The following is a 12436-nucleotide window of genomic DNA, read 5'->3' as shown; positions in this document are numbered from 1 at the left end:
CATCACATGGTGTTGTATGGACTTCACAATGCTTACACAAAGGAGATATAAGAGTAGACATTTTAAATGTTCCCCAGGCATCAGTTTAAGAAATTTCTTTATGTAGCTTAATATCTAGACTGCTGAAACAGAAGACCCATGCCATTCCTCAAATTAGGTGGGCATTTTTTTCTAAGTCTGGTAAATATCAAGAGAAACCAAATTCTTTTCCATTATTACATTTCCTCTGTTTGGATAACTTAGCATAGTTTAGCCTAATAAACATTTTTTTCTTATAAATAACTCATTTAAAAAAAAATTTTCTATTATCTGTTTTGTCTGCACATGCTTGAACACAATTATGAGTAGATGAGTGTATGCACTCATATGAGTTTAGAGTGTATGCATAGAATGTATACTAGCATGCACATATGTAAACATATATTCCCAAAGCTGAAGGAAGGGCAGAACAAGATGAGTTCCAGGAAAACACTCACCAAACTGGGAGTCATCAAAGCACAGTAGCAGTAACAAAACCACTTTGGGTCACTTTTTGCACTTTTACCATGTAAAGCCATAACTGGGGAAGCAGGGAAGAAAGTGAGGACTCTAGTGTTTCCAATTGCTGCCCTTCTCTGGAGAAGGTAAAAGCTTGCTTTTACTGAATAAACTTGAGAGACAGGAATTAACCTGCTTCAGAATTTTTGCTCCTTGACTGCATCCACTCCAAAAGCTCTGTGGTCCTTGCTCTGGTTGCCACCTCCTGCAACTCCCCACGCCACATCTCTACCTCTCTTCCCCCCTTGCTGCTTTCAGAGGCATCCTGAAGCTTCCCCAGCCTTCATTGCCTGCAGGGCTGACCTCCCCAAGCAGTGTGTGATGTGAGGCAGTTTTTCCCCAGCTCACAGCTGCCCTGTGAGAACAGAGATCAAAAGACAGCATGGTATATGTGTGTCCCTCCCACATAGCCTTTAAGTTTTAAAAAAGAAGAAAATTTTCCATGAGCTCACATACCAGAGCAGCTGAGCTTTCTGTCAACCTACAGTTAATCTGTCCCTTTCCTTTCTCTTTCGTTGCCACTCCGATTTCCTGGTATAAGAGGTTAGAAAAAAGACAGGATCTGTAGAGCATTTCAGACAAATACAGTTGACTTCACCCTCAACTATTCCTCATTTCCATATCTAAACTAAGTGATAAGGTCTGCAAAACAGTGAGTCCATATTTATCGTATTTCTTTGTAGACTATTCTATATGGGGTATAGGAGGAGAATTTTCACTGCCAGAAAATATGTGATTTTGTGTGCAATCACTGAAAAAGAAGAGAAATGTTATGCAAACAAAGCTGGAAGTTAAACAAAAAGAAAATCTGTCTTTTGTAAATTTTATCACTTTACTGTTACACAGTACAGGTTCTTGATTCAAATACAGTTTGAATTGCTGCATTACTGGAAGAGAATTAGGAATTTCTTCCCAAACAGCAATTAAAAATTAGTATTCGTAAGTCTAGAAAGACAAAATTTTAGTGTGCTTTATCTATGGTATAAACAAAGTTGAAGATTTGACCAGTTCCATGATGTTTCAGTTGCATATTGTCTCTCCACAGTTGCTGAAAATTAGTAGCTCAATACTTGATCCGAGTATTAAAAAGACACATTTACACATACACAGAGGAAATATTTAGAAGATGTCCTTATGATGGAGATCTTGTTTGCACGAAGTAGCATTCTGTCTTTTAATTTTTCCAATGATTCAATTAGTTTTATTCGCACCTGTGTTCAAATGGCACAAACATTTTGGTAGTGTAAAGGGATTCTATCAGCTTTAACAATTTCCTCATGACTTTTTTGGGAAAGGATGGAATTGGTTCTTTTACCTAGAATGTGAGCATTAATCTTGTGTGTGTTTGAATCACTGGTGTGGTGGTTTAGAAAAATGCTTGCTCTTTTCTGAGTTGAAACGTTAGTTAATTAATCTCCTAGTAATCCTCAGGGATGATTAAGTTACTTCCATGCTAGTCCTACATAATATTTGTGCACCTTTAGTGAGATAGACAATTCAGCACTGCTGAAGAGGAAAACTAAATTTAAAAAAAACCAAACAAACAAGAAACAAACAAGAAACAGAGACATGGGAAAAGAACAGATGTTTCAGGCCAGGACTGTGGAACCAAATTTAAATCTGTGTTGCCAGAAACTAATTCAAAGCAACAGAAGCTATTTAAAAATCATTAAGTTAATGAACCACTAAGATCTTTCTCAGTAAATAAGCTTGTACTATTAGGTTTTTATTATCACTGTTTTTGAATATATCTTATATTAAATACATGCTTTCAGATCCCATTTGGAAGCCAGTACAGACCAGTGGAAGCGTTTACATCTCTCTCTTCAGGAACTTTTGGCATGGCTGCAATTGAAGGAGGATGAATTAAAACAGCAAGCACCCATTGGTGGAGATCTTCCCACTGTGCAGAAACAGAATGATATTCACAGGGTATGGGTTTTTTTAAAAGATCTTTCAGTCACTGCTTTTTGTTTTGCAGGTTAGTGTTGCATGAAACTGTCCTTATTGGGAAAAGCAAGATACACTTCAAAATATATTTTAGAAGCAATTAAAACTGAACTTGCTTAAGAGTAGTAGCTATGATTTTCAAACACAGTTTAGAAAGTCAGCCTTTTGGAGAAGGGAGAGTTTGCTACCAGCTGTTTCATAGACCTATCACAAAACAGCTAGTTTTCATGGCCAGAACAAGTAATAATATTATTTGAGGGTTAAATAATTAGTTCTGATATTTTTTCTAGATCAGGCATTGAAACGTAATGTTTAATTTTGTTTTGAATTAGTTTTGAAACCCTATTTTTATACTGGTTTTGGGAACTTCTGTGAAAAAAATAGTTGATACCAGCTCTAATGCACAACTGTGTGCACCCTGAACCAACTGTGATAACTGACTGTAATTATCTATGGATCAAACTAGTTTCATCAGGAAATTCTTATGGAAAGGCAATAGCAGAGCATTGTATGGGGACTGTTCTGGACTAAGCTATGTAGTAAAAAGGAACCCAAATCCAACACTTATATGGGAAGTTGTGGCATTTTTTTAAAGCCACCAAGTGAAAAAAAAACCAAAAAAATACAATACTGCTGAAAAATTCTTCATACAAAGATTCACACAGTTTTTTTTTTGTAGTAAAGTTATACTTTAAGTGTGTTTCATGTGTTCAGTCAAGTTCACATCTGTCTGATGTGAACTTACTGTCTGCTTTCAGGCAAATAGCTTATAATTTGCTATGCCATTTCAGTCTGTTCATGTCTGAATATGAAATCACAGTTCTAGTACCTCAGTGGCTGCTTTTTAGTGGTGCCATAAGGAAACCCATTAGGGATCTGGTGTCCTGCAAACATAAAGGTGAAAAATTGCTGAATGAAACAGTAAGTGGGGAAACTGTTCTGTGAAGGAACAGGGAACCATGTGAAAGGTAATTGAGAAAGCACACCCAGCTTCAGCATGTAGCAGACTGATGGGAGTTGGCGACAGTATGGTTTTTCAGGGGCCTGTCTTTTACCTAATGGCTGAGAAAGCCAAAGAGAAATATGAACAAAAACCATTTTGCTGTCATTGCACAATGCTTTTTTTAAGATAATAGATTAGATATAAGGAAGAAGTTCTTTACGGTGAGGGTGGTGAGGCACTGGAATGGGTTGCCCAAGGAAGTTGTTAATGCTCAATCCCTAGTGGTGTTCAAGGCTGGGTTAGACAGAGCCTTGGATGACCTGGTTTAGTGTGAGGTGTCCCTGCCCATGGCAGGGGAGTTGGAGCTAGATGATCTTAAGGTCTTTTCCAACCCTAACTGTACTATGAATCTATAATATAATGCTTTGCTGCAAGGCACAGCTTGGTCATATTTCCTAGGTCTTCCTTTTGGAGAAGTGATGTGTTGAATGTGTCTTTCTCACTAAACTTTACTTGGGACTTCAAGCATTTATCACAGAAACAGTGAGGCCAAGAGATCCGTGACTTATGGAGCACCACCAACCCTTTTTACCTTTCCTTCCATGAAAGTTAAGATATATGAAATGCCTAAGGTTTCTGTTCTAGCCAGGTGTCTTTAGCAACTTCTATAAAGGAGTTTTAAGCCCATCAGGATGAAAGAAACAATGTAGATGTTGCTTTAAAACAGCATGATATTAACTCAAACCCCTTATTCAAAGACAACTCTCGAGCCAAAGCAAGACTTGGAGAAAGATTTGTGTAAGATTGTTACTACAAAATTTTTGTCATCTGAACAATATTTGAGTGTCTGAAAACATTATCTTTCCTCTTAGATCAAAGAAAGATTTTTTTAAATCTAGATTGTTTCTCATAAAATGTTAATATTTGATATTGTTCTATAAGCTATTTGAAAGTTTCCCAGAATTCATCATAAAGATGTCAAGCCTTCAGTAATGGACTAAGTGATCTCTCTGTCACTCACCAATCAATGGAATTGCTTAAAACTTTTAGGGATGAGAAGTGTTGCATAAAAGGTACCATGAATATATGCAAAGTGACTTTAAAAAATAGATCTTCTTCTAACTTCCTTTTGATCATCTTCTCTGCCACATGCTGATACATACAGACACAAATCTATAGTCTCGTCAAAGCTAGAACATTTTAGTTCCTTTTAGAAATATGGCTTCTTTTCTTTTCCTGTTCTACAGCACTTCACTAGTTTAATGTAAGGCCTTTCTAGTTGTAGCTATTCTGATTCCCTGTGAAAAGAGAACAAAACATAATCCATGAAATTAGGTTACCCTGTCTGCTCTTCAAATATTTCTTGCACAGAAGAAAGGAAAAACAGCCAGTGCAAAACTCTGTCGACTTCAGGTTGTCTTTGTGAAAATCTGTGTTTGCAACTTGGAGGTTTTAAACTGGTTTTGGGGTGGGTTTTTTGTCCCTGGACACTGCGGACTTTCTCTTAGAGTTTCTTTTATAAAAACAGACATTAAAAGGTTGTATCTGAATGAACAGCTTAGCTTATTTCTGAACATAAGAAAAAATGCTTCTAAAAAGGCTTGTACCACAAGTGCTGAACTACCTACCTTAAAACTAGAATACAGCACTGAAAATCTTGTCTTTTCCAAGAGTTTTGGACCCCTGCTTAAGAACAGAACTTAGCTCTCAGTGTTGGATGTGAAAATGAAGAGTAGTTGAATTTTGTTCTTGAGAAAAAGAATCACCTGACTGTTCATTTTATTCTCCTGAATGTCTGTTCCAAAAATCAGTCTTCAGTAAACAATTTAAGTCTCTACCTTATGTGACCAATCTTTTAAAAGACCCAAACTTCCAACTTTGGTCTTATATATCAGTATAACACCTTTCCTTCTGTGAAGGATTGTTTTTGCCAGGTAAAGCCAGAAGCGAGCCTGGGTAAATTCTACATTAGAGAAAACAAAAAGCCTCAGCAGGAGAACATTATTTATAAGCATTTTAACTGACCGCTCTTGAGAAATGGCATGATGAATGCAAATCTGATTTTATGCCTGAATCCTTTTTCTAAAGTGGTGTTACAAACTGATTTTATTATATTTTTCCCCTTAAAAATGTAATTTAAAGAAAAAAACCAAACATGTTTAACCTCTCTATAATTTACAAGGCCAACTGGAATGCCTCAGACTTTCATTGCAGAGATGAAAAGAAGTTGTTTCTTATCATTGGAATACTTCTATTTGCCAAGGTTGGCTTTAAAAATTATAAGAGTAAGATTTAGATGAAGATTTCAGGTGCTTGAATCTATGCCAGAGGAGAGCTTGGACTCAACTGAGAAAAGAGATATCAGTGTGTCGTGGTTTAAACCCAGTCAGGTAATTCGTTCGCTCACTTTCCCCCCCTTTCTTGCCCTCCCCCTGCTCCCGGAGGGACGGAGAGGAGAATCGAAAAGAATGCAACTCCCACAGGTTGAGATAACAGTTTAGTAACTAAGGTATAACACAGATCACTGCTGCTACCACCAATGATAATAATGATAAAGGAAATAACAAGGGAAGAGAATACAACACCTCACCACCAGCCGACCGATAACTCGCCCCCCAAGCCCGACCAAGCTCCGACCGATACCTCCTCCAACCCTGCAGTCTCCCAGCCCTTCCGGCTAACTCCCAGTTACATCCTGGGCATGACGTGCTGTGGTATGGAATACCTCTTTGGTCAGTTTGGGTCAGGTGTCCTGTCTCTGCTTCCTCCTGGCTTCCCCTCCTCCCTGGCAGAGCATGAGGCTCACAAAGTCCTTGGCCAAACCAAAACATCCTTGTTATCAGCTCTGTTCCTGAGCTGAAAGTCAAAACACAGCACTGCACCAGCTACCAAGAAGGAGAAAAATGACTGCTACTGCTGAACCCAGGACACAGTGCAATCACTGTTACGTTATAAATGTGAGGTGATTTTTAGACAAGGCAATTTGGAATTTATCCTAAACACACCCACATAACTGCTTTTTCTTTGAAATTATATGTAGTGTGGGTCATTTTGTCAGTTTTTGGCATCTGAAGAAATTGTGTCTGTGCCAAAGTCTTAGAATGTATTTGTATGTGTGGGGGTGTTAGTCAATGACAAAAATGCTGCTGTTTATCAAAACATTATTTAATTATCTTGCATTTTTTGTTGCTTTACTAAGCATAATAATAATGTTTTATTAAAATCATATTAATAACTGTGTACATGTTACAGTTAATCTAAGTTAAGTAACTTAGGCATCACACAGATAGCCTGCTTTTACTTTCATTCTTTGAAGAGCCACCATGTCTGCTGTGTATGATTGTATTAACAGCATAAACCGCATTTATGATTATAGATTCATAAATGAATGAATATAGATTCATAAATATATAATTCCCTGGAAACCCTTTCACATCTATAACAACAGTGCCTGAACAGTACAATTCCTGCTTCAACTTTTTCTGGTGGCACAATGGAATGTAAAACTGAAGTAAACCCCAATTTTTAAAAAGCATTCTAGTTGCAAAACATCTTGAGTTAATTTAATTGCACTCTTTCTCTTTAAAATTCATTAAAAGCAATAAATATCAGCTATTCTAATAACAGAGATTAATGTAAGCTTTACTAATGCACCTCTCATTGCGTTTTCATCATTCGATTTAAACAACCTGTGTTTCTCCATCTAAAGAGATTTAGGGACACCCATGAGGAGGCAGTGGAGGTCTGAGATAAGCTAATCAATATATGCATTATTAAAATGGTGGGAAGAATGCCATTACTGCTGCAGTGTTGATGACAAATAGAGATGCTTAAATAAAGTAGTTTACTTTTTTTTTTGTCAGGTCATACATTATGCGCATTCGATTTCCTCTACAGTCACTACGAAGTGTGGAAGAAGTTAAGGAATTCAATGAAATTAGCCTGAAATCATTAGCTGTAAATTAGACATTTATTTAGGCTAATTCTGCTTTCAGTGATATTCTGCTTAATATCAAGATGTATTTTTCAGGGCTCCAGATTTTTTTTTTTTTATTATTATTTTCCAAAAAAAAAGAGAAGATGTCATTTATTGCTATTTATGATTTTTGTTGGTAGGATGTACGTATTTCACAACAAAACTTTAATCAGAAAAGCTGGCTTCGTACAGTATGAACCTTTTTGGAGTGGGATAGTATGAAATGAGCATTCATTATTTTTAATGCTGTTCTGTGCTACGCTGTAGCCTCATGTTTTTTTTTATTTCCTCCTTTTTAAATTTCTTATACTGAAACTTATTTTAACTTAGTAGAAGTCTGCAGATCAAAACTAGAGAAGGCATTGAAAACTGTAAATAGGTCCCAAAACCATACTGTGTACTATTTTAAAACTCAGGGTTTACAGACTATAATCACATCAGCCAGCTCCAGAATGGAAAAGCTGGAAAACGTTTAACACAGTAGCTCCTTTAATAAGTGAGTTATCCTTTAATAAGTGAGAAGGAGATTCTCTGTTTGTGACTAAATGCAAAATACACAAAGTCAGAAAGTTCTCATTTGTGTTTCTCTGTTGTTTTGAGAAGATAGATAGATACGATTCCTGCTCACATACCTTGTGGAATGCAGTATGCTAAAGGGTTTTACCAGTTCACAATCACAAACATTATGGTCAGTTCTTGGCCTCTTAATAAAAAGATTTTTAAATATTTGTAGTAGAATAACAGTCATTCCCTTAAGTTTACTTCCCTGAAATGTATTAAGAATTTTTTACCTGTGAGTGCTCATATCGTAAACTGCAGGTATGATTCTCATTAATAGTTCCGTTAGGTGTTTCCTGTACAAAGCATTTCAAATCAAATATAATTCAAAGTGTAATGAACTTTTAATATTGAATTTATAATTTTTCATTAGTTTACATAGAAACCCAAATTTTGTTTAATAGTTAATTTAATTTAATTGGTGAATTTATTATGTTAGAAGTCTATGTAATGCCTGTGCTTTATAAAGAATTTTCTAATCCCTGGAGTAAAATATCTGTTTTTCACTCATGGCATATGACTCTTCTTTTTTCAGTGTTGTGTTTTGTGTTACACTGTACTATAATTATCTACATATTTACCTCTGTGTTACTTGAAAACACTATGCATTCAATATTGTTTTATAAATAGAGAAGAAAATGTTGAAATAAAACAGTGTTTAAGGACCATTTAGGTAAATCCAATACAACATGTAAAAGACCCAGTGCAACACGCAACCAACCCACAGGCCAGGTTTCATCTGCATTTCTATGTGGTGAGCATCTGGATTCAGATTAAAGGAATCTTAAATTCTCCCTAAGAAAAAAAACAAAACAAAACAAAACAAATAAAAAACAAAACCAACAAACAATCAAAACCCAAACAAAACCAAACAACCAAACAAAGGAACCCAAAAACCAAAACCACGGAGATATGTGTACTTTCAGTAGACTGCCAAAACTTTAAATACCAACCTTGAGAGTCTTCCTCACACAGTCATTTTAAAAGCAGGGAATATAAGAGAGGTAGTAAATGGAGCTGTTGCTGGATGAAGGAAAATGTGAACAGGAAAGAGGAAGAAAAGGCAAGAAAGGAGACAGGTGCCAAAAAACATTACAGGAAAGGAAGAGGTAAAAGGGAGAAATACAGTTGATCTGAAAAGGAGCAGAATACATCACATCACCAAGCAATGTTAAAGATATGGGAATTGATAATAAGTACTGATTAAAGTAACTAGGAATTATCTATTTCATAAGAACTAATTTCTGCTCTTTAATTTTTACTCATGCATGCCTTCATCTAGGCTAGATTGTATTTCTGAACTTTCACCTTGGCCTTGATTCTGCATGTCAAACATCTCAGTTCATGTAATTTTGGAGGACATGTACCTACACTAACACTAGAAAAGAGTGCTACAATTTATTATATTGTAACGCGGTGGGGTTTTGTTGTTTTGTTTGTTTTTTTTTTCGTTACTGATTGTTACAGGTTAAGATGTCAATATCCTTTGGTCCTTTTTTTCTTTTTTTTTTTCATATGATTAAACAGTTGCCAGCAGCAGTAGCAAAGTGGTAGGTAGCCATGAAACACATTGCATTTACCTTCACAATGTGGTAAATCTTGCTTTCAAGAGCTCTTAGCTATGTTGGTGTGATCCAATACACAGCCAGCAAAAGCTTTGCACCATGGAGCTTAGTTTTGGAGTTGGCTGGCAAATCAACAAAAGGGATCCCTCTTACAGTGAAAATTTGATCAGCAACCTTGAGTACTTTGCAGTATACTGGCAGTAGATTTGCTCATTTGAATATAATGTGATTTTAGGTTAAGCAAAAGCTGATTATCTCTTTTACATTTTTTTGGTAGCTACTTGTAATATGCATGGAAGTTGTTGGAAATTTTGTTCTAAAATTGATGAAAAAAGGGACAGCACTTGGTATTTCATTATATATCCACTTACAATACTTTTGTTTCATCTCTCAGACTTTCAAGAGGGAGCTGAAAACAAAAGAACCTGTTATCAGGAGTGCGCTTGAGACTGTGCAAATCCTCTTAGCAGAGCAGCCTGTGGAGGGACTGGAGAAGCTCTACCCAGAACCAAGAGGTAATTGAAGAAAGAGGGTAATGACACATTGCTGGAAAGATCAGTGATGGTCAGAGTTGATTAAATAAATTCTGCCAGCCACTGTGAAAGCATTCCATTTACACTCCAAGCTGAATTTCAGTATTCAGAGACTAAGCAAAAAATATAGATGAAAGAAACCCTTAGCAATCCTTCTGAGCACTGTGGCACTAAATAGACATGCATATTTATAAGCAGATTTTGAAACTGACTTTAAACCTTCATGACCTGTCTATAACTGTAGGCCCATTTGAGGTCTGAAAGCTGCAATTTAACTTAAAATTTAACTGTAGTCTCAGTACTACAGATACTCCCAAATTTACTCAGTTGCAGCAAAAGATTCCCAGTGATTAATATTTATGTATGCACGAACTATTTTTCAGGACACAGTTGACAAACTTTTAGCTACACCTTGCATGTTTAAAAATGCCTTTATACAGTTAAATGTATATTTTTGTGATCTGTATGGTGTCAAGATTTAAATTTGTTAAGAGACTTTCAAACAAGAACAGATAAAATAAATTTCAAAGGAGTCTTTGGTTATGAACAGTTTCTTATTGAGCTTTGAACTTACCCAGATGGCAATTATTTTTCATCTAAGACGGAATATGTCTTAAAAGCCTCTTACTTTTTACATTTAGAGCTGCCACCTGAGGAAAGGGCCCATAATGTCACAAAACTTCTCCAAAGGCAAGCAGATGAGGTCAGAACTGAGTGGGATAAGCTGAATCTACAGTCTGCTGATTGGCAGAAGAAGATAGATGACGCTCTTGAAAGATTGGAGGGCCTTCAAGAGGCAATGGATGAAGTGGACCTAAAACTACGCCAAGCTGAAGTGTTCAAGGGATCCTGGCAGCCAGTAGGGGATCTACTAATTGACTCTCTGCAGGATCACTTAGAAAAAGTCAAGGTATGTGTCAGTATGTCAGTATTTCTGAGGATGAAGTAATTGATTCGTTGTATGAATCCCCAGATCAGAAATTATCTTTGAAAATGAAAAATTGTTAGCTTTATATCATAGTGATTTCTATTTCTTTTTAAAAGTACATAAAAAGAATTTTATAATTTCTGCAATTAAAATGGAATGAAATTACCATTGAGAATGTATAATGCTTACATTGGTAAAAAGCACTACAGGAATGTGTAAATATCCTCAGCATACTCACTGTTAGCTCAGAAGATTCAGTTAGCAGTAAAGAAAGCCAAAGAGAACAGATAGAAGAGTACATGATAAAAGTATAGAAAACAGATTCTGCTCTTTATATTTATTATAATTTGTGAGTATGATGAATAAATAATTGTGTCTATACTTTTAGAGTAGAACTGAAATAATTTAAAATCTGTGGTTTTGTTCTGTCATCACAGTGGTGGCATTGGCTATCTTATTTGATAACTAGGCCTCTTAACATAAGGTATTAAAAAAAATCCTGGAAAACCTGTCATTATTTTCTGTAACTTAATGCTTATTTGCTTTTAAGGGTTGTTTCTTAAAATAATTGCTTATTGAGCAACTCATGAGGACTTGTCCTACTTCAGCATGACTGTCATGGCCAGGATTCCTTCAGCTAGAGCACAATAGAGACAGTTGCCATTTTGATAGGAACGAAGTGCCTCTGTTCCGTTCACATAAATGAGAATCATCAGTCATTTTGAAAGAGACCTGAGCTGACTGTTATTTTCTCTAGTAGAACATTAGGATCTGAGAAAGAGGAAATAGAATGATACAGCAAGATAAAATAATGGCAAGAAAAAAATACCTTTAAAAATCAAATGTATTTCACAAATTTCACAAGTTTTAGTCACACAGGAAGTTTAATGAGTGTCCTGTACAAATATTATACAAGAAAAATTAAGTACCTGGTACCTGATGAACAGCTGCATAATTTGTTTATCTTCATTTAAACTCATAAGTCTATAAATTCTCAGAAAGTACCTTCTATTATGGCCATGTTTTTTTTTTGTAATTCTGAAGAAGATATTCTGACAGAAACACTGAGTCCCTGATATTACTGGAAAACAAAGAAAGTTGCTTAATTGTAAAGCTGTGACCATAACTGTTGACCCCATAATTATCTTGCTGAATCCTGTTACTTTTAAAGATATATATATATATACATATATATATAAACTAATCCATCCTAGGGGACATAATGAAATGGTAATAACAGCCGTGACAAAATGCAGGAGGTGCTATTAATTAATAGATGTCTGTTTATTCCTTCTGGAGCCTTAATATTAGGGCTAGACAGAAACCAAGACTTCTGTTTCAAGTTTAAAATTAGATGCTACCACCTACCCCCCCAATTTTTATCTAATCTTTACCATAATTACTTAAAATATTTTTAATATAGTCTATCATAAAACCATACCATAA

The 12436-nt window shown here is 35.7% G+C and overlaps 1 protein-coding gene across 20 annotated transcripts in view; it reads left to right on the top strand.

Annotated features, from left to right (window-relative positions):
* DMD (dystrophin) overlaps positions 1–12436 on the top strand; it is a 1205254-nt gene that overhangs the window by 1011783 nt on the left and 181035 nt on the right. For all 20 annotated transcript variants that reach the window (XM_061453343.1, XM_061453346.1, XM_061453349.1 and 17 more), the window contains 3 exons: positions 2313–2469; positions 9924–10044; positions 10704–10972. In XM_061453343.1, coding sequence (XP_061309327.1) covers positions 2313–2469; positions 9924–10044; positions 10704–10972 — 547 coding nt within the window. The remainder of the gene's footprint in view (positions 1–2312; positions 2470–9923; positions 10045–10703; positions 10973–12436) is intronic.

The sequence above is a fragment of the Pezoporus flaviventris genome, unplaced genomic scaffold (genome assembly GCF_033815535.1).
Source record: "Pezoporus flaviventris isolate CSIRO_AGI_PZ_B2104156 unplaced genomic scaffold, CSIRO_AGI_Pfla_v1 ptg000015l, whole genome shotgun sequence".
Taxonomy (NCBI): Eukaryota; Metazoa; Chordata; class Aves; order Psittaciformes; family Psittacidae; genus Pezoporus; species Pezoporus flaviventris.
This window is presented reverse-complemented; position numbering and strand designations above follow the sequence as displayed.